This window comes from Montipora foliosa, chromosome 3, assembly GCF_036669935.1.
Source record: "Montipora foliosa isolate CH-2021 chromosome 3, ASM3666993v2, whole genome shotgun sequence".
In the NCBI taxonomy this organism is placed as follows: domain Eukaryota; kingdom Metazoa; phylum Cnidaria; class Anthozoa; order Scleractinia; family Acroporidae; genus Montipora; species Montipora foliosa.
In genome coordinates this window covers 48,720,029-48,743,295 of record NC_090871.1, presented here as the reverse complement: position 1 = coordinate 48,743,295, position 23,267 = coordinate 48,720,029, and the positions used below count along the sequence as shown (strand labels likewise).

Sequence of the window (23,267 nt, the reverse complement as noted above, 5' to 3'; positions counted from 1 at the left end):
GCCTTTCATAAACCTTGTGACTAGAGGGTGAGTCCCCACAGAAATGTTTCCAGGCAAAACAATAAAGGTAGACAATGCTTTTCTAGCAGTATTAAGAGCACTATAGCCACAGCTAGCCTCGAACAGTTCAGTTAGAAAATGTAACACTTCCTCTACAGGTGGTTAAAACATATCAACTTTCCGTCCACTGCAGAACCTTTGCCACTTTTTTAAATATCCAGCATATTGTTTTTGGGTGGAGTCTCGCCAGGATGCCATGACGATTTGAAGGGTTTGCTCTCGAAGACCTTTTTCACAGAGGGATTCCCGGACAAGTGACAGGCCAGAAGTACTAACTTTGAATGTAGGGGATGAATGTGCTCTGGGTTGTATGGCAATTTCAGCAGATGTTTTCCCTTTGGCAGCATCAGTGGTTCGCGAACTAGTTTGGATACCAAGGTTGTGTTGGCCAATTCGGGGCCACAAGTATTCCCTCCGCTCGATCGTCCTCTATTTTTTGTACAACTCTTCCTAATAAACTGAAAGGAGGAAACGCAAAAAACGTGCCAGAACGCCAGTCTAGGGTAAAAGCGTCAACAGCTTTTGCTCCAGGGTCTGGTTGCCAAGCAACATATCTGGGCAGCTGATAATTCAATCGGGAAGCGAAAAGGTCTATTTTGGGTCTGTAGAAATATGCTGTGATTGATGCAAAAATAGTTTCATCTAGCTTCCATTCAGTTTGGTCACAAAATAAACGTGATGCTTTGTCTGCTGCTACATTGCTAGAGCCTGGCAAGTGAGCAGCACTAAGCCATAAATTTCTGTCAATGCACCAAAACCACATTTCCCTTGCTAGGGAGTTGCATATGGCAGAATGGCTTCCACCCATGCTATTAATGTACGTAGCTACAGTAGTGTTATCAATCATAACACGCACATGTTGATCCCTCAGGTCCTGACAGAATGTTTGTAATGCAAAAAATGCAGCTTTCGTTTCAAGGGCATTAATGCGTAGTTGCTGTTAATTGTGGGTCCATCTACCCCCGGTTGATTTTGTTTGATACACAGCACCCATGATTCACGAAGCGATGAGTACGACATCGGTTTTTCGAGTGAAATTTACTTTGGAAATTACCAGTTTGACAATGAATTTTTCTTGAACCGCATGAGTTTTAAAAGAAAACAAGCACACGCTCAGCGAGCGAATGGAAAAGAAAAAAGGCCATTTCAGAGTTAACTGTCAATAGCCAGCGAATAGGAATCACGCTTAAAAAAGGTCAAGGTCAAAACAGAGTTTTACTGATGTACTTTATTCCACTTTATCTCTGAAAACGAGATCATTCACATTTTGAGGTATTTCATTGAAACACGCAAGGTTGGCTTGGAACAAGAATCGGCAAAATACGGCAATGCAACCAAGAAAGTACGAACTTCAAACAAGATCCGCTCCAACACTTAAATAACGTTTAGAGACGTTTAGGTGCTTTAAACAAACTTCTGAAAACACAAGCTAATGAGATTTCCCCCTAATTTTACGAGAACTCGTTGCGATTACGTGTTTATGACATAAGGGCAAAATTTTCTTGTCACTGTCGAGGCACAACGAAAACCAGTTGGGCAAACGGATTAAAAAGCACTTGTTCGCACTTGTTCGCTCGCATTTTAGGGCAAAACAAACAAACAAATCAACTTTTTCTTTGTGTCAAAAAGAGTACAAATAATTGTTATTTAATTCCAGTTGACTATAAAAATTCGATTTTCATTCCTGAATTCCTGAACAAAGGAAGAACCGATTAAAGCACCTTCTAAAAATACGCATCCACTTTAAATATCGCATCCTTAAGTAAAAAAAACCGTTCAGTGTCCAAGGGAAAAATTTGTGGAGTAACTTCTTTCACTATGTATGAGCTATTAGTGGTATTCTGTTTTGTCGTTGTCGTTCTCTTTCGCTCTCCTTTCGTTTCTGTTCTAGTCATAGGTCCTCCAGGCATCATGTAACCTTATCAGAGCTTCTAAAGATATGCCAAAAATTGCAATACAGAAAAGAAAAGCAGCTCTAAGCAAATTAAAAATAAACACTCAGCTTTAGGTTTATATCCCTCCGATGCTTGACTTGAATAACTGCGTAGCGGCAGATATCATGATATGTCAAACTGTATTGAAACCAGCGAAAAATTAAGAAAGAAAACATCTTCCAAACCGTTTTCCACCTAAACACGGAAAGTCTTGACTGTGTAAGAACTATAGTTCATGTAGTATGGCCGTATAGCCGCGTCGAGCCTCAGAAAACGCGTGAAAAATGAAGCCTCGCTTAAGTTTAGGATTGAGCGGAGCGGTTAGGGTTCAGCGGTCAACTTCAAAAATACCGCTGACCTCGGTGAGCTCTGGGCTTGAGAACGCGATATGGTCACGTTATACTGGTCAGCAGATACCTTGTTTTGACGGGTGTCAATTGATCAAAACATAGATGTCCAATATCAAAGATGTATGCTAGCACGATACTGTTCACATTGGCATACATGGCGGGGTGGACGTACGTGCGTACGTACGTACGGACGGTCGATGACGTCATAGCTATAAAACCAAGATTTCTCGCCTCGATGGGTTACCATATTTTCTTAACAATGGTGCTCCGCGCGGGCGGAGTTCCGCCATAAAGATTTATTAATAGATATTTCACATATTTAGAGATTTAAATGTATTTGCCTTGACTTATTTTCAGAACGATGGAAGGCTTTTTCTGTCAGATAATGGAGGTACGTATGAATGACACATGGCCTGGTATTTAGAATCACGGAGGACTGATAACGAGACGTTACCAAATTTCTCTCTTTTTTTTGGTTCAATCGAGCTCTTTCTTGACAATTGTTCCATACTGTCCCAAATGGTTTATTCGCCTTAAACGGTAAATACACGTACACATATTTGGTTATCATTGCTTGCTAAATTAAGCCCAACAGAAAAACCTTACCGAGTGTAACGTAGTAATAAAATTCATATGTTAAGGTTTTGTTTTTGTTGTTTCTTTGAATGTAAACATACCCTCCAGGACACAAAAGTGTCAAAAGTCACAGAGGCTGGTATTTTGTGTGAATGTTTGTGAATGTGTTAAAAATTAAAATCCTTATCGGCTACTGCAGGAGCCCATGAGTAGGAGCCTCCATGTGCACTATATCCTTGAGTCAACCTTTGCCCGTATCTTTCTATTTTTAGAACCAACCCTTCAGCAGGAGACTGACATTTATATTAATTTACATCAATTCGGACAATTTGCGTACATTGTCGTTGCTATTTTTGTCTTCGTTAGACAATGAATTTATTCTGATTGGCTATTTTAAACAGCGCGTGCAGTGCCGAACAACTCGTGGCGTTCTAAAAATAGAAAGATACGGGCAAAGGTTGACTCATAGGGCTTGTATGGGGAAGGCAAGCTCCTACTGATGGGCTCCTGGCTACTGGCATTCCTCCTTTAATTGTTATTACATAAATGAGACCAACTTTACAAATCCAAGCTTAAAATTGACAGAGGTGACGGATCTGAATATTTATAATTAATAATGGCAATAGGGCTGAGTAGAGTCCAATACGGTCTGTAGGCATGCATACGAGTGATTAACAAGTATGATTACAGACTGAATTGGACAACACGATGTCCTGTTATCAATTAATCATAACCATTACAATTTCCCACAAAAGTAAACGTTTCATTTGAAAATGAACTTTTATTAGTCATCTCGAAATATCATAATTAAAAATGTGGAGAATACATGTAGCTTGCAAAATGGCTGTTAAGTTTTTATCAAAACACTCACCGGAGACTAAACCTCCACAATTGTACAGCCAGTCTCTGAATTGGTTACTATAGCGATTATAATTGTGATCGGTGGATTTAGTGGAGAGGACTTAAAATGCTTGGCTCATGTAACTGTCCGATTACAGCCAACTGTCCGATTGCACTGTCCAATTACAACTTTGCAGATTAATTAGAGCAAAATACAGCAGTTTATGTACCATTCACATTTAAGGAAATTGTAATTGTTATGATTAAGTCCTTAACCAATTGACTCTTAGGGGTTCCCCATTGACGAATAAAATAGTTTGGAGTTAGACAGAGTAAAATATTAAGTATGGCCGGTTTAGGGGTGAAAGGGTTAACTAACAGTAAATCATTGTCCGATAATGATAGGGAGTAACTGAAGCAGTGAGGACACTTGGAGAAGCTTTTGGTGAAACAGATGACGATCCTCCCGCTACGTCGACAGTTGATAGTGTCGAGTGTCTAGAATGCGATGACAACCAATTAAAAGGTTAGAACATAACATTTTATTCACTTAACACAAATTGGGATTTTTCCTCCAAAAAATTAAGCTAATTTTCGTCAACAACAAAACGAAATAATTATCTGAATCGCTGACACTTCCTAACAAAGATTGAATACAACGTATGTAGACTTTGCTTCAGAAAGTTACTTTGTTTTATGCGGCCACCCTGATCAAGTTTCCTGCGATCTTTTTTACGATACCAGTAGTCTTTGCAAGCTCTTCTATTACGAGAAATCTTTGCGCGTGTGACGTCATAATAGGGAGTTTACGAAAACCACGACGGCAACGGGAACGTCGCGAAACAAAAGATTCAATTAGCAGAACAATGGCGGTGCGCGAACATCACTTTAATTTGCCGTCCTCTGCAAACAACATCGTGAGATGACCATGTTCTGCGTTGTCTGAAGAACTTGAACGACGACGGCTAATTTTTAAAATAATTCTCTATTTCAAATTTGTCACTGTGTTCCAGATGCGGTTTCGAGATAGTTTCAACAGTGAGAAACAAAGTAAACGACTTTAGAGTATCGCGAGCTTCGTAGGTAAACTGCAAGTTCATTTTTTAATCGACCTTATCCTCGGCGTCGCCGTCGTAGTTTCTTAAACTCCTTAATGAAAAATGTCCAGAAGAAGCAGTAAACAGGTTTTTGAACGCCCAAGAGTGATGCCATGAACAGGCAGACATGTCGACATTTTTTTCAATATTATGTAAAGTTAATTAAGTTTTTAAACGTAGTTGAAATTACAAAATCGCAAAAGATAAAACTTTTACAACTGTATAAAGCTATTGTTGTTACTTTTGGGCAAAATTTGTTCAATGATATATATATTTAGTGTGGGTTTTGTGCAATTTTCGAGATGCAGAGTTTAACTGAAGGTTACGTCCCTGGCATTTCGAAGACGGTATGAAATGGGTTTCAATATATTTGCTAAATTGATTTAGTCGTGTTCTGTAGGGATCAACCAAGTAAACCATAATCTCCTTTGACAGACATGACAGATTTTATTGAAGGTTCTCTATAGAAGACTTTCTAATTAATGATTTCGTTATTTTTTTGTTCAGTATGGCTGTTAACTGAAAGTCGTGTGGTATAAGGACCAGCCTTTATCGTTTGGCTGTCTTGGTTTGAGTTGTTCACGTTCTATTGGGAAGATCTTTGACACGAAAAGGCCTAAAGAGCGTTTTTTGATCAACGTCAAAGTAAAGTAAAGTAAAGTAACCATATTTGATGTCGATAACTCGTAACAGTAATTCAACTAACAAACCAAACGTGTCTTGTCTCTCTACTTATCTCAGCCATAGCAGAGGATTACAACCACGAAGGTGACGCTAGATTGAACAAAAATGACTTTGGCAATGCCCTTGACTTCTATACAAAAGGGATTGAATTGAAGTGTAAAGATGACCAGCTAAATGCCACTATGTACACCAACAGGGCAAGGGTACACTTCTGCCTAGGTAAGACAAACATGTTAAGTGAATTATAGTTATCTACGAAATATTCTTCTTTCAAATCAAACCGATGTAATTTGATTGCTGAATCATAACCTTATTAGAGTGGTTTTCAATTGAGTGTCGTCAAAACCAAACCAAAGTAATAACTCTAGCCAATCACAAAGAACACAGACAATACAGTGAACCAATCAAAATTGGAAGTTATTACATGTAGCTGACGTGAAGAGCGGGAAAATGAATGCGAACGCGTTACAATTGGTTTTGGTTGCTGATTGGATGAAAAAGTGGGGCGAATTTTTAAGCCAATCGTGTGGCGTAGAAAGTGAAAAAACCATTTACTTTTCGACACTCAAATGAAAACCGCTTTATATGTTCACGATAATCATTACTATTTTAGTATAAGTTTACAAGAGCTTTTGCAACGTAGTATGTATTTATGTTCACAATAAAGCTAGTTGATGCATTATTATACTTAAAATTACTGGTACTTGAAATGAAATATCTCCTCTTTTCGTTATTTACAGGCTATTTCGATGAAGCTCTAAGTGATGTACGATCTGCAAGAGAATTCCAACCGCTTCATTTGGAAGCCATAGAATGGGGTATTGTAAAGAACCCTTTTATTTTCACTTTTTCTGATCAGTTTTCTGTAATAAGGCTTTCCTATGAGTACGACAAACTGCTCAGGTTTGGTGGTTTCCAAGTATTTAAAGTTCAATGGTCAATTCAATGCAGTGCGTCTGTAGAGAATTATGGTAGTTGTTTTCATCACCTTGGACTGGATATTTGTCAGTCTGATGAATACAACTGCCATGATTCCCTGCAGGTGCTTCTCAGACAGGGAATTGGCCATTGTCTACATCTACGGAAACCCCTCTTCTGATGGATTCTAACTGACTCCTTGATCCAACCCTTGCTATGGTGCAAATTAATTGTAAGTAAATATTACTGTCCTGCTCCAATTTAGTCCAAAGTAATGCATCCGGCGACACTTTGATAGCCAACAGAATGTATACAGTATATAGGCGTTTCTGTATGATGCAAATTTTACAATACAGTAGCAACTGTTGTCTTTCAATTAGGTGCAAGTAACTGCAACTGTTGTCTTTCAATTAGGTGCAAGTACCTGTATGGAGCAGGGTTTATACAAGGAGGTTATCAAGTGGTGCGACGAAGGATTAGCAATATCCTTTGACATTTTAATAAAATAACCCATTGGGTTCTGTAACTGATCTTGTTCGTTTCTGATTTTTATCACACTGTCAGAAGAACTTGAAGGAACAAATGTACTCCGTTTTCACATCTGACCCAGGGGAGAACCACCAACTTTATTCGACTTTGTTGTTCAAACCCTAGGGATTATTTCTTTTATAAATCTTTTCAACGTTTCAGTTTTAAGTCACAGTAATTTTGGTGATCTCAACTGAATGGTGGAAGTCACTCTAAACAAGCGGTCAATCGTTAATCGTCAATAATAGATCAATTAGCTGGATATAATCCCCTGAGAAACATTTTGTGCCAGTGAGACGTCGCGACGAGAACAGTCTTTTTAATTGCAAAACCTTGTTCAGTGTTTATTCGGCGAACTTATTCGAAAGATTATCCCCCTTACAAGGATAAAACTTAATTTAGTATAGTTAATAGTATAGATTCCTCAAGGAAAATTTAAAATTCAAATGATTTTTCCCAGTAAACGCAGGGCCTTAAATCAAATGCCTGTTTGAAATAAACACCAGGGGCCCGTTTCTCGAAAGCCCCGGAAACTTTTCGGGCCCGCAAAGCAGAGGTGTAAACTTCTTGTATGAAGAGAACCTCTGTTCATATTAAGAATGTGTGAATAAAAACAGCTCTGTAATCCCAAGGTTTGAGATTTTGCTACGGCTTTCCGGGACCTTCGGGAAACGACAAATTGCAACAAGTTGCTACAAATCGCCACTCGTAGTTTATTAGAACGGTAAATGGTAAAATATCGTAGCTTAACTGTGACAGATAGATAATAGAAGCAAAAAATTGCGAGATTTAAAGTCCACGTCGATGAAAATTCAAGCTCATCAAGACCTTGAAATTGATGATGATACTTTGTTGAGAGGTGAGTGAAGGAGAGTAAAGTAGTCCATTTTACATCAGAGTTCTTTACACAAGTCGTACAATCAAAGCCTTCACGCCTAGGCTGCCCAACGGACGAAACTTATAAGTACAATCTTCTGACAAAAAGTTGACATCTTCACTTGGCTGTGCCGAAGATGACCTCCACTCAGGTTGTCCAAACGTCAGTCACCAACAACAGTTCCTTTAAGAACTACTTTCACCCGGGCGATTACACTAGACGAGCTGCTAATTTTTGATAATCTCAAGGAATTAATTAAGATCCTTTAGACTACCATTTGACAAAACGTTTCAATCTTATTTTTATTTAAGGAATAGCAGACGGGCACAACAAAGATGGAGACGAAGAATTGTGCGAAAACGAATTTGACAGCGCAATCGATTGCTACACTGAAGGAATTGAAGTCAAGTGCAAAGACGACCGTCTAAATGCCGTGTTATATACAAACAGGGCAACTGTTCATTCCTTAATGGGTAAGAATTTCAGTTTCCAGCTGATTCTGAGGTAGCCATTAACAGGTTATCGGCAACGACAGAACCGAAATCAACCAAAGAGATAAATCCGCCCGTCTATTGTGCCCGTTGTCCACAGTCTTAAGTCCTAGCATTGTTTTTGTTTCAAAGGTGTCGAGAAAATTCTCTTCTTTTGTTAGACGGTGGTAATTACCAGGCACTTGTGATCTGAATATTGTATAACCATAATCACTGACTCCTGAAGCCATGCGATTTCAAGAACAATTCGGAACTTTTAAACACTAATGCGCGCTATAAAAGGGCATAACCTCCTTCCCCTAATTTTACATCAAGATGGCGCGGGACGATGAAGAAAACAACAGCAAACGCTTAGTATTTGTTATAATCGTCGAAAGCAATGAAACTTAACCAGAGACGGTCTGAAAACATTATTTTATTTACTTTCTGTGAGTTTTTTGTTTGGATTACAATATATCCTCGCTTCGTATGAAAAATTCTCGTTTTTGCGGTCAAATTGAACCAAGCCAACCGGGATACTCTCGATTCATGCAATAAAATAATAATCTGTGAAGTACTACTTTTTGTTAGAGAAAGATATTTGAATTTTATGGCAAGTAAAGACAGCAAAGGCGCTTTGATTCACTTACAGCTTATCTTTCGTGTGTTCAAATTGCCCGCCATTTTGAATTTGACCCGCGCACGTCAACAGTGACTGACAAATGAGCCTTGGCATTCCCAGGGAAGACTTCCTAATGTAGCGCGCCTTCGTGTTAAAGATCAACTAATTTGATGCACAGTTTGTTCTTTAAAAAGCCTGAATTACAGCCTGTGGAGCTGTGTACAAGAAACAAGTATTTAAAGGGAGACTGATGTCGGAACAACTTTTGTAGAATCTACATGTATGCTACTATTTAAAAACATGTAGTAAGTACATGGCAATTTGGGAATGCTGCAAAAAATAGGTAGCTCACACAGTAAGCAAGATGCTGATTTCCCATAGTCGGCGATCTCGTGTCCTGTAAAAGGCAAACAACTACTGAAAACCAAAGGAAAGAACAGAAACAACCTGCTATCTTAGAGCATTTCCAATTCCCGCTATCTGTCTAAACTAGAAAGAGCTTCGTAGAGTTGTAACTTAATGTTTAGATGCTAGTGTGACCCCCTCTTATCCTAAGTTCAATATAACACGTATTTCGCCATAGGTAATTACGATCATGCTTTAAGAGATGCAAAATGTGCAAGAAAGTTTCAACCAACTTTTGTGAACGCCATACTGACAGGTAAAGTTACCATTGATATTGTTACATATCTTGAAAAGCCATATCGATAGATTGACATGCAGTAAAATAAGATTATTTAACAATTATTCCATGAGCGCGCGTTGGATATGAGATGACAGATAGCCAACGAGGCGCGTAGCGCCGAGTTGGCTATAATCATCTCATATCCAACAAGCGCGAGAGGAATAACTCGCCAAAGGCCCAAAATATCACGCATATGCTTGCCGTGTTTGTAGATCATGGTATAATGGCTCATAACCCATAATGCCTTAGCCAATCAAAACTCTCGAATTGCATTATCCAATGATCCACTTTTTAATAATTACATTTATTATTCATTCAAAATATTTCCCCGTTTCTGATTGGTTAAGACCACACGCATAATTCACCATAACCAGCTGCTGTTCACCAAATTTGGAAAGAAACTTCGTCATATTGAATCAATGGACGTCAAAAGTGCAACCCGCTGCAGATTATTGAACCGATGATGTCAAAATGACGTCAAAAGTGTAACCCGCTGCAAATTATTGAACCGTTGACCGAAAAAAGCTGGGGACGAGATTGTGTTATTTTTGTTGAGCAGAAAAATGGCTGCGAGTAGGTTTAGAAGTCTGAGTGAGGGAAATATTTTGAATGAATAATAAAGCAATTATTGAATTCGGCTTTCGTAGAATATGAAGAATTCTGCAGATCTCGGAGGATGTTTTCCACCTCGGCCTTCGGCCTTGGTGGATAACACCCTCTTCGATCTGCAGAATTCTTCATATCCTACTCAGCTTCATTCAGTAATTGCTAAGTATTACATAGGGAGCAGGGATGGCGCAGTGGTGAGAGTGCTCTTCTCCCACCAGTGTGGTCCGGGTTCCATTCCGGCCCGATGCCATATGTGGGTAGAGTTTTATCAGAGATAATACACAAACAGCAGTGACAAACATCAGATATAAACGCATCATTTGAAATTATGTTATACTTGACGTTTCGTATGCTTCTGCATACAACTTCACAAGTGACGGTTAATACAAAATTGGAGTTTAAATATACAGGATCACTAACTTATTAACTATTTTCTCTCCTTTATTTTACAGTCATTGTCGGATAGCCTTTTCGCTAAAATTTCAAAATGATCCCATTTTAAACTGCGACCAGTTGATGTAACATGGTCCGCAAGAGCCTACGTATGATGACCATTGATTAATGTTTTAAAATGCTCAGTTTTTCTGTCATGCAACCGTCTTTTAGTTTTTCGGGTATAAAAATCATTGCAGTCCCAACGGGCAGCTCTATATACAATCTTAGCCATTTGGCCACGGCTAAGTCTATCTTTGTATAGAAAGAAGGATTTAATGCAACGAATTCTTTGAAAAGTCACTCTAAGGTCAATGCACCCGAGGAATTTATTTATACACGACGTAATTCGTTTACTAATGATTTTGCTTTGTAGCCCTTAATAAAGTAAAATTAAGAAATTTTTCTTTTTGGGAACTGTGATAGTTGGGGTGAATGGTTTTGTTGCTTTCGTAAGATATCATTCATGTTAATATATATAGATTTAGGCAAGCCTAAAATAATAATTAAATCATTTTCTTTGCTTTCTTCCATAGCAAAATTCATTGCCTAACTAGTGAATTCCAAATTTACGCTAAAAACCGCCTCGCATGAATCACGAAGCGATGAGTACGATATCGGTTTTTCGAGTGAAATTTACTTTGGAATTCACCAGTTTGGCAATGAACATTTCTTGAAACTCATGAGTTTTAAAAGAAAACAAGCACACGCTCAGCGAGCGAATGGAAAAGGAAAAAAGCCATTTCAGAGTCAACTGTCAATAGCCAGCGAATAGGAATCACGCTAAAATTAGAAGCCATAAAAAAAACTTTGTCAGCTCAAGGTCAAAGAAGAGTTTTACTGAAGTACTTTATTCCCCTTTATCTCTGAAAACGAGATCATTCACATTTTGATGCATTTCATTGAAACACGCCAGCTTGGCTTGGAACAAGAATCGGCAAAATACGGCAATGCAACCAAGAAAGGACGAACTTCAAAAAAGATCCGCTCCAACACTTAAATAATGTTCAGGTGCTTGAAACAAACTTCTGAAAACACAAGCTAGTGAGATTCCCCCTAGCTAATTTTACAAGAACTGATTGCGATTACGTGTTTATAACATAAGGACAAAATTTTCTTGTCACTGTCGAGGCACAGCAAAAAACAAGTCGGGCAAACGGATTAAAAAAGCACTTGTTCGCTCCCATTAAATCTTAGAGCAAAACAAACAAACAAATCAACGTTTTCTTTATGTCCAAGAGAGTACAGATAATTGTTATTTAAATTCCAGTTGACAATGAAAATTCGATTTTCATTCCTGAACAAAGGAAGAACCGATTAAACCACCTTTTAAAAAATACGCATCCACTTTAAGTAACGCATCCGTTTAAATAACTAACGGTTTAGTGCCCAAGGAAAGAATTTGTGGAGTATCTTCTTCCACTAAGTATGAGCTCTTACTGGTATTCTATTTTGTCGTTGTTGTTCTCTTTCGCTCTCCTTTCGTTTCTGTTCTAGACATAGGTCCTCCAGGCATCATGTAACCTTATCAGAGCTTCTAAAGATATGCCAAAAATTGCAATACAGAGAAAAAAGCAGCTCTATGGAAATGAAAAATAAACACTCAGCTTTAATTTTATATCCCTTAAATGCTTGAATTGAATAACTGCGTAGCCACCAGTGTGGACCACGGATATCATGATATGTCAAACTGGATTAAAACCAGCGAAAAATGCAGAAAGAAAGCGTTAACTGTGTAAGAACTATAGTTGATGTAGTATGGCCGTGTAGCCGCGTCAAGCCACAGGAAGCGCGCGAAAAATGAAGCCTCGTTTATGTTTAGGTGAGTTAGCCTGGGTTGAGCCTGCAATTCAATCGAAAATCAGTACCTGGTTAGCAATCAACTTCAAAAAAGCAGCTGACCTCGTTGAGCTCTAAGCTTGAGCCCGCAATATGGTCACGTGATACTGGTCAGCGGATACCTTATTTTGACAGGTGTCAATTGATCAAAACATGGATGTCCAATATCAAAGATGTATGCTGTAAACTAGCATGCTACTGGTCACATTGGCAGGCATGGAGGGGTGGACGTACGTACGTACGGGCGGTCGATGACGTCATGGCTATAAAACCAAGATTTCTCGCATCGATGGGTTACCATATTTTTTTAACAATGGCGCTCCGTGCGCGGAGCACCGCTTTAATTAACACCTCTGGGGTAACCGTTTTGTGACAGCAACTTCTTAAGTTCATCCAAAGACGATTGTAACAAACGAGTCGACGAGCAAATGCGGAAACAACGAAAAGTGAGAGTACGGATCAGATTTGCTTTGTATTTTCGAGGAGTGAACGAGTCCCATTTAAGGTAAAGACCAGTGAAAGTTTCCTTTCGATAAATTGAACAGTGAAAGTAGGACGACAGATGTAATTAAGAACCCACTTCTCTTCGAAATGGCACAGGAAGGGCATACAATTTGTCAAGTCAAATTTTGTATTGTCTTATTAAGTGGAATATTTGTGAACAAGGAAATGACGTTAAAAGAGCACATTACCTCATTGTTATGTTTATACATCTTGGCCAAATCTAGCAGAGCTGAAGGAATCCTTGATAGTGGACTGATTTGTGGAGATGGGCTGAAGTATGCTAGCTTATGCTAACAAGATATGAAGACAGATTGTAATTGTAAGTGTTCACAGAGGAAACAATCGGACGGAAAGGGAACCTTGTTTATGAACCTTGGGAAGGCCGTAGAGGACTCCATGACTAGAAACTGTGACATGGTAATATCTTTTGAAAGTGTTATCATCGATGATTTTGTCTCTTTTTGGTTCGCGAAGATAGGAAACTTAATTGTCCTCCCTATACTTTGTAGGATTTCGTGCAAGTTTTTTAAATATAATTTCATCCGAAATAAACTGCTTCATTTTATTCAAAGAATCAAGCTTGTTGTTTTTGATAACAACTCCGTTTCCCTTGTCAGGTCTCCTGATTATGGTACTATCGTCTCTACGTACATACATACATACACACACACACACACACACACACACCCCCCATACATATATACATACATACATACATACATACATACATACATACATACATACATACATACATACATACATACATACATACATACATACATACATACATACATACATACATACATACATACATACACACATACATACATGCATGCATAATTAATTGACCGCTCCCCATAGGGGCTTTTCAGGGCCAATGAAACACAACGAAACGACGGAACAGAACAACAACAGCAGCTGTTAAGAATCCCAACTGGCCGGAGGCAAACCAGTTGGCTATTTAAAAGTGTAGCTGGGAAGTTGAACCAAGGACTACCAGAATCACATTCAACTGGTCGTCAGAGCGGATCCTGAACCCGGGATCGCCGGATCTCAAGGCAAGCACCCTAACCACTGCCTTCAAAGCTTCCCAGTCTTCTTTGATGAGAATTTGGTTCTGATTAGAAAACTCGTAGGTGTAAGGATATAACTGTGGGATATATGTTTGAGTTGACTTTTCAATCTATGTTCGTTTTCATTAGTTAAAGGGGGTCCAGATCTTTTGAGGTCACGGAAAAGTAGTTCAAACGAACATTTGGCATCACTCATTCACGTCAACTTTTTTCGGAGGCAAACAAAAACGCAATCCTCTTGCTAATACCATTTTCTCGGTCTCTTTCAAAACTCGATGCGGGTAATTAAAAATGATATCATCGTTGTTTAGGTTTAAACGAGCCTTCGCTCATATGTGATAAGCGGATAAATACAGTTACTTATACTTACTTACTTACTTACTTACTTACTTACTTACTTACTTACTTACTTACTTACTTACTTACTTACTTACTTACTTACTTACTTACTTACTTAAGAAGTCACAAACCGGTTACCCAGAGTTGTTGTTAATTATAACGTGAATGATGTCTTACAAGAGCAACAAAACAAGCCATTGGCCCCAACCATCACAGTTCCCAAAAAGACAATTTTCTTAACTTTACCTTATTTAGGGCTTCAAAGCAAAATCGTTTGTAAACAAATTATGTCGTGTGTAAATAAGTTCTATGGGTGCATTGACCTTAGAGTGATTTTTCAAAGCACTCGTCGCATTAGATCTTTCTTTCCTTACAAAGATAGACTTAGCCCTGGCCAAATGGCTAAGATTGTATATAGAGATGCCTGTTGGGACTGCAGTGATTTTTATACCGGAAAACTAATTAAAAGACGGTTGTATGACAGAAACACTGAGCATTTTAAGGTCTTTTAAAGCATTGATAAAAGGTTATCATACATCGGCTCTTGCGGAGCATGTTACATCAAATGGTCATCCGGAATGAAACCGGCTAGGGTAATTAACGATTTATATTCTTTCAAACTAAATTGGCCGAAAAGCTCGTACAATTTTGAGATAATTTTCGAATATCACTCGTAGAGTAAATCTTTAATTGTACTCACGCGCATTCGCGCGCGGTTATCCACACATTTTGTTATTTACGCAGCGGGTGAACTGTAGAACAACAGTGCAAAAGCGAGATCCCAGACTGTAGTGAAATTATAATGATGAAAACGCCATTAACTTAGCATAGTTAAGGGATAGTAGTAATATATCAAACACGAGAGATAGTGTTTCATCGGGATATCCAAACACCGAGAAGAAAGTTGAAAATACGACGCGCAGCGGAGTATTTTTGACAAAATTCGAGGTGTTCGGATAGCTGATGAAACACTGTCTTGATATGTTTGATATGTCTTCTCAATCGAAACAAAAACTAAGGAGTAAGCGGCGAAGTAAAATCGTCAAAATCTATGCTAATGAAGACTGGTGACCTAGCGAATTTGGACTCCCCGGTACAAATTCGTTAGCGGATTTGGAACCCCCTCGTGTTTAGTCCCACTTCGAATGTTTATCGAGGCAGGGTTAGATTTTGGATTGTGAAACTGACCGATGCCATAAGGCATAAATCTTTGAAAAAAGGACTTAGATCAGTTAATTATTCGTTAAAGTTTGATGAAATGGTATATATGAAATGAATCATATATGAAATGCGGATATGAAATCAAGTGAAGCTATGATCTTCGCAGTTATGAGCGCAATTTTTGCAATTGCAATTGGGTAAAAACCCCGTTGAAGTCCTGAATTTTTCAGACTTCTCTACGCAATTGCAAAAATTGCGTTCATAAATGCGAAGATCATAACTTCACTTGATTTCATATCCGCAGTTCATATATGATTCATTTCATATATACCATTTCATCATTGATTCATTCCTCACGGGACCATTAGAACCCACAAATAACCAGCTCCCACCGTCAGTGGCTTCATAGCTCAGTTGGTTAGAGCGTCGCACCGGAATCGCGAGGTCACGGGTTCAAACCCCGTTGAAGTCCTGAATTTTTCAGACTTTTCTACGCAATTGCAAATCATTCGCGGCGGCAGTTCGTAAAGTAGATGCGAATTTAAACTCCTTTCTGACAGAAGCTTTAAAGCGTGATTTAAAAATCACGCGCTAGGAAATCGTCGTGTTAATTTTCTAATACATGTAAGGAGAAAAAAAGGAAACCCAGACTTAAGCTTCAGTTAAAGTTGTTTAAAGCATTGGCTGTGGCCATTTCGTAGAGCTTTGTTTTTTTTGTTTCTTTTCTTTTGAATGGGCGGCGCTTTCAGAAAGGGGGAGCCACTTTTTGAAGTAATACCACTTGGTTGGAAAACGCATGGAGAGAAGTTTACTTGATCACAAGGACAAACTTTTCCAGTCATGAATTCTCGTTTTAGTTTTCAATACGGAGAAACTGAGCAAAGTTAGGGGTCCAAAACCGCGGAGGTGTCCAGATCGGCTGTGACACCGGGTATCCAAACCTCCTTTACGGTTGTGATTTTCTTTCTTTTAACTTGACGAATATTACTGAATTTGAGAAATCATTGTCGCATATGTTACTCACTCACTAGCTCTTTGTTTATAACATAAGGAGCAAGAGCCTGTTTTGAGCTGGGATTTTTTGAAGAGGCAGTTACTTGGTGTAACGACGGATTAGCAGTATCCTTTTATTCGTGTAGCAAAAACTAAATCGGAGATTCTGGTTTCCAAGTCCACATTTCCTTCGATGTCTTTGACTTAAGCTGTGGCTATTAGAAGAGGTACTTCCATTCGTGTGTATTGGAGTTATCACTTTTTGAACTCAAGAGCAGGATTGGATCGCAGAGCACTCTCCAGAGAGGAAAACTTATTTTTTGCCTCGTGCTACGGAAAAACCTTTAGGAGAAATTGCTTCATTCAAGATGACCTTTCACAGACGTGCATTCAATGAAAAATGCGAAATCGCGAAATATCAACTTTTACTACAGGTAAAAGTGTGTGGAAAAGATCTGTTGAGCACTAATTCAGTATTATTGCCAACAAGTTACCCTCTGGTCTGCCGAGACCTTAATGCCTAAATTCAAAGGACCTCTTTGGATTGGGCGCTTTGTAGCCCCATTTTAGACCATGTCATGATACTCTGGAGAATTGGTAAGATGGTTGCGTGTGTATGATCCCGTTATGTACCGTTGAACTAGCTTTTACAGAAGTAGATATGGACATAAAATTTGTTGTTTTCGTATCTTAACCATCGCAAGATAGACAAAGAAGAAACGACAATGCTCGAGTTAAGGGAATGGTCCCTTATTGAACTATGCCAACTAAGAAAAGAAGAGGAAAACAATGCATCGCCCCGCTCACAAAGCAATCTGGGATTGGTAAGAATGTTTTGCTTTGTCAAGATGCAGTAAGGTTTTTGATTCATTGTCTCCAGCGTGGAATCAATGAGAGGTTTGCATTCGCACTGGAAAATAATATTTTCACACGCTAAGCCCTAGTAAAGAGATTGACACGCTGCCGGTTCCAAATGATCTGGGTCTTTGGAAATATGGCTTATTGACCAAGCGTTAGGTCAAGATGGCTGGATATTGACCTAGTAAAACCCTCGGAGTCAGACGGAGATCGAGTGAAACTCAGCCCACATACGACCTCGAGGCCAGAGTTTAACTCGGGTCGTATAGGTGAGAGGCACGGTTGATAACCATTCAGCGACCATGACTCCCCGAGAAGGAGTCGAGGTCCATAAATTCCCAAAAAAAGAACGAGGCCAATATCCAGCCATCTCGACCGAACCAGCATTGTCAGTAAAAGATTTATTTTATATGGCTTTCAGAGAAATGTATCTTGCGGGACATGGTGGGAAGTCCCGAGCGGGCAAGATAGCTTCATCTTGCCCGCTTGGGTGGCCAATCACAACGCAGGATTCGAATTATCTTGCCCGCTCGTGGAGCTAGCCATATCATAATAAAAATAAGGTATAGTGTTTTCACGGGTGACAGTTGTCAACCAGTCAGGGTCGAAAGAAAGTCGTATTTACGATAGCCTGCGCAGCTGTCCGTATCCGTTTCGCGAGCGGAGCCTCCAACAAATTAAATGCCGCTGGTAGAGCTGCAGGAGTCTCGCTAGAATTTCAACGTGACCTCAGTACCCCTGTGTTTTGGCAACTCCGTCGCCAAAACGCAGGCTGTATTCACGATAGACTTAACTAATTAGAGTGTGATGTGAACTGCTATTAATCTATCCCATCTGAACCATGAGAATGTTAGCCCTACTAATGGAAATGGGCCCACACAAGGACAGAGAAAAACTCTGACCATGGTGGGAATTGAACCCACGACCTTCGGGTTAGATCACCGCTGCTCTACTGACTGAGCTACAAGGTCAGACGGGAGCAGGCCGTGCGAAACTGACGATGTTAAAGTCACGGCAATGAACGTGGACGAGTACAAGGAAGGATTACGTTTTTGCAAACGTTGGCCGTGTAAGTAAGTAAGTAACTTTATTTCAACTCGGGTTGAAGAAGCTGATTAGGCCCCTAGCAAATACATGCTAATATGCCGAGAAGCATAAGTGCCGTGTAGCACTTATATTTGAACAGACTTAACTGATTAGGGTGTATTGTGAAGTGCTAAGCTTCTACCTCATCTGAACCATGTGAGCGTTTGCCCTACTAATGGAAACGGTATAGTTTGATTATCATTGATCTTAAATTTGTTAATTAACCACTTCCAAGTTGCGAGATGTGAGTTCCGGTTTGAAAGTTGCGTATTTGATTTGCGAGATCCGAGTCAGTGTAGCCCGTTTGTACGACCGGGGTTTAGGCGGACCGACGATGAGTTACGAACCATTTGTTTCTGTTCCTAAATTTACACATTTGTTGGTTCAATTAAAAACTCTCGAGTCGTAGCCAAATTTGAGGAGAAATTCCTTTCAGAAATTAGTGCTTAGTTTGCAATTTGGTTATTCATAAATTTCGGCTTTTCTAAAAACCTAATATTTCCAAATTATTTCTTCACCTACTTAAATTTCCGGAGGTTTTGGGCGAATGGAAAACGCCGAGTGAGAGTTGTTGCGCTAGTTATGTAAGTTCTAGTCCAATAGGAAACTTTATTTCAGTTAAAGATATAGCAATTAAATGCTTGTGTCTTATCTGAATTACATTTTAGGATTGGAGGATGATGATGGATTTCCCCAGTAATTACCGTAGAAGCGTGAGAAGAATGATAGGTGGAAATGAGTACGATACAGTCTACTTTAAAACGGATCTTGCGATTTACAGTATGAAGGGACTGAAAAAAGGCGTAAACGTTTTCAAACGATGGTTTAATCGTATTGCTGAAGAAACTGTGGAAAATGACAGTGATGGTCAGGTGGCTGGATTTAGCTGTCTTCCAGGCAGCGGGGATACGAAGTTAATGATACGTTATTATGAATGGGAACTCAGTGCTAAAAAAAAAATCGGGTACAAAGCCGGAGAAGAAAGTGCTTATGACAACCTGGGAATCGCTTTGCAGATGTCTGGGGATTTCAAGCAAGCCATAGTCTGCCATAAAGAACACCTCAACATAGCTCTTGAACTGAAGGATCGGGCAGGACAAGGCCGTGCATATGGCAATCTTGGCTCTGCATATTGCGGTATGAACGATATGGAGCAAGCTGTTGATTTCTTCAAGCTGAATCTGGGTATCTCCAAAGAAGTTGGACAAAGGGCTAGTGAAGGACGTGCCTGCAGATGTCTGGGTCATGCGCACGTGGCGCAAGGCAAATTTAAAGAAGCTGAAGATTATTTCAAACAACACCTTGTTATCGCAAGGGAATTAGGAGACAGATCAGGGGAAGGGCTAGCATGTGGCAATCTTGGGCTTGTCTGCGGCTACCAAGAGGAATTTCAAAGAGCCTTAGAATATGGAGAACAGTTTTTGTCCATTGCTAAAGAAATTGGAAACCGGGATTGGGAAGGGCGAGCCTATGGGAATCTTGGCGTTGCGTACCACAATCTCTCCGACATTGAGCAAGCCATAGATTACTACAAGTTGCAGCTGTCCATTGTCAAGGAGATGGGACAAAAAGAAGAAGAGCAAAATGTGTATACTTGCCTTGGCGATGCTTTCTGTAGTCACCGTGATTTCAGACAAGCTGCTGAATACCACAAATTGAGTCTGAATATCGCCAAAGAATTGGGAGACAGGTCCTCAGAAGCAAAGGCTTACGGAAGTTTGAGCGATGCCTACAAATGTCTCAATGATTATAAGCAAACTGTAGAATACGGAATGCTGAACCTGATAATTTCCAAAGAAGAGGGAATCAAGAGTGAAGAAGCCACCGCTTATCGAAGGCTTGGAGATGTCTTCCTTGTTCTTGGTGATGTTGAGCAAGCTCTTTCTTATTACAACCAACGTCTTCATGTTGCGACAGAAGTGGGAGATTTATTGGGCGAAGGGTGTGCGTATGGACTTATCGGGGCTGCATACCAAAGCCTTGGTGAACTTGAAATCGCAGTTGAATACCACCAGCGACATCTTTGTATTGCTGAGGGAATGGAGAACATGACTGAACAAGGATATGCGTATCGCAACATGGGCGTTGCCTATCAGAGTCTGGAAGAATTCAAACAAGCCATAGAGTGTTTTGAAAAGTTTCTTGGCATAACAAAAAATACCCAGAACAGAGAAAACGAAGGAATTGTTTATGGGGATCTTGGTGGAGCCTACCTTGGTCTTGGTGACTTTCAACGTGCTATTCATTATCATGAATTGAGCCTTAACATCGCTGAGGAAGTAGGAAGTAAGGTGGAGCAAGGAAATGCCTACTATGCCCTCGGTACAGTTTATGAACAACTTGATGACTTACCTAAAGCTTTCGACTGTTTCCAATCGAGTGTTCAACTATTCAAGGATGTGAAAGCATTTTTCCAGTCTAAAGACGACTGGAAAATAAATTTTCAAAATGACTGTCAGTGTTCGTACATTGGTTCATGGAGGGTCTTGGTGAAGCAAGAGAAATGGATTGATGCACTCCTTACTGCCGAGGAAGGAAGAGCGCAGTCATTGATGGATTTAATGACTTCACAGTATGGGCTCCAAGGAAAAATTCCCGAACCTGATATCCACGAGAACGACATACTTGATCTTCAGCCTAATACGCTGTTTTTAGCGCTTGACGAGAATATGCTAAATAGTTGGTTGCTACTTGGAAACAATGAAGTCCTTTACCGGGCTGAAGAAATTGAAACTGAGAGAGGAACAAATGCCAAGGAATTTTTTCAGTCATTAAACAACCATATATTTGAAGAATTTGAAATTGGCGCTGCTGTTCGCTGCGAGGACCGTTCACTGGATGTTCTGAGGCAAGACATAGTTACATGCAGAAACAAGAAAGCCGACCAGAAAATGCCACAGTCTTTCAATCGCAAATACGGGGCTTTGCGCTGGCTTTATGAAATAATCATAGAACCGTTTGTAGAGTTATTGGAAGGAAATGAACTTATCATTGTTCCAGATGGTCCGCTGTGCTTGACACCTTTTTGTGTACTCCTGGACTCAAATTCCAAATTTTTGTGTGAGACATTAAGACTCCGAGTAGCTCCTTCGCTATCGAGCTTGAGAATGATTTTAAATTGTTCCGATGAATACCACAGCAGAAATGGTGCACTTCTTGTCGGCGACCCATGGGTAAAAGAAGTTGTTATCAATGGAAAAAAACTTCCGCAGCTCCCCTTTGCCAGAATGGAGGTACAAATGATCGGAGACATGCTTTCGGTGGACCCTGTCACAGGAGAAAGAGCCACAAAAGATGAAGTGTTGAGAAGGTTGCAACACGTCGCTTTAGTACATATTGCCGCGCACGGTTGTATGGAAACTGGTGAAATTTGTTTGTGTCCAGACCCTTCATGTGCATCCCGAATGCCAGAAAAGGATGACTACCTATTAACAATGTCAGATGTCTTAGAAGTGAAATTGCACGCCAGGCTTGTCGTGCTAAGCTGTTGTTATAGTAGTCAAGGCAAGGTTAAGGCTGAGGGTGTGGTTGGCATAGCTCGAGCCTTTTTGGCCGCTGGTGCCCGTTCTGTTCTTGCGTCACTTTGGGCGATTGATGACGAAGCGACTTTGGAGTTTATGAGACGTTTTTACCAAAACCTTTTGGAAGGACGACGTGCGAGTGAGTCACTGAACCAGGCAATGAAATGTCTCAGAGAATCATACAACTATCGTGATGTGAAATACTGGGCTCCTTTTGTACTTATTGGTGACGACCCGGTATGCCATTTTGGTAAGAATAAGAGTAGTATCTCTTTTTTTTATTTTGTCTATTATCTGATTTTTGCGTGCATTAAATCTTATGGAGAGTGAATCAAACGAGAGGACGAAATAGCAGATTTCTGAAAAGCGATTTCCTTGGTTTAAATTGCTTGTTTTTACAAGAGTACAAAGCGCGGACACAGAGCTTTCGAATCAGGACAAATAGCCCCTATATCAGCAGTTTTTTGGTGCGTGTGAAGCAGCATCGTACTGAAATGGAAATTTTATGATTAACTGAAGTACAGTTTCACTTTTTTATTTGGCGTTCTCGGGTCGATCTTATAGCTCTCGCTCAACTCTCTCTCTGTCTCTCTCTCTCTCTCTCTGTCTCTCTCTCTCTCTCTCTCTCTCTCTCTCTCTCTCTCTCTCTCTCTCTCGCTCACAGCTCTTTTTATATGTTCTTAGTCTGACTGAACAATCAAGTGCCAATCACTCATCAAATTGACGGCTGCAACACGGACTATGCCTGCGCGTCAGCACATTAACATATTTTTTCCACAACAAAGAAAATCGCTTGTTTCTACAGTATTTTACAGGTTTGTCAACACCAGACTAGCATGAACGGAATATGACAAGTTATAAAGATTACAAGAAACGAGTTACAATATCTAGAATTAAGTTACACAGTGGATTTACAGACAAAATGACGATTTCTGATTGTTACATGACAGAGTTAAAACAAAGGACTACACGGAGAGAAGGACGGGTGTAAGGCTCCGCCCGATACTGAAATAAATTACCAAACGCAGGCGGCAAAAGCACTTTGCCAGGGCAGCTGTACGATTCCCAGTTGCACCTATTTTTTAACAAACCCGCGTAAAAGCTTTTGATTTATACATAAAAGGGAAACGCACATGAGAGAAAGCCGCTTACCTGTCATGAATCCGGCCTGGAACCGCAATGACAGGCCAGAGAAAAGAAGTGAAGGCGAG

The 23,267-nt window shown here is 39.9% G+C and overlaps 1 protein-coding gene across 2 annotated transcripts in view; it reads left to right on the top strand.

The window, feature by feature from the left end:
* The window catches only part of LOC137997567 (tetratricopeptide repeat protein 28-like), a 35,085-nt gene that overhangs the window by 5,836 nt on the left and 5,982 nt on the right, over window positions 1-23,267 (top strand). For both annotated transcript variants that reach the window (XM_068843645.1, XM_068843644.1), the window contains exons 2-12: window positions 2,702-2,735; window positions 4,166-4,286; window positions 5,599-5,760; window positions 6,282-6,359; window positions 6,874-6,944; window positions 7,750-7,846; window positions 8,176-8,337; window positions 9,540-9,617; window positions 16,650-16,717; window positions 17,296-17,415; window positions 19,204-22,306. In XM_068843645.1, coding sequence (XP_068699746.1) covers window positions 2,706-2,735; window positions 4,166-4,286; window positions 5,599-5,760; window positions 6,282-6,359; window positions 6,874-6,944; window positions 7,750-7,846; window positions 8,176-8,337; window positions 9,540-9,617; window positions 16,650-16,717; window positions 17,296-17,415; window positions 19,204-22,306 — 4,090 coding nt within the window. In that variant the 5' untranslated portion in view covers window positions 2,702-2,705. The remainder of the gene's footprint in view (window positions 1-2,701; window positions 2,736-4,165; window positions 4,287-5,598; window positions 5,761-6,281; window positions 6,360-6,873; window positions 6,945-7,749; window positions 7,847-8,175; window positions 8,338-9,539; window positions 9,618-16,649; window positions 16,718-17,295; window positions 17,416-19,203; window positions 22,307-23,267) is intronic.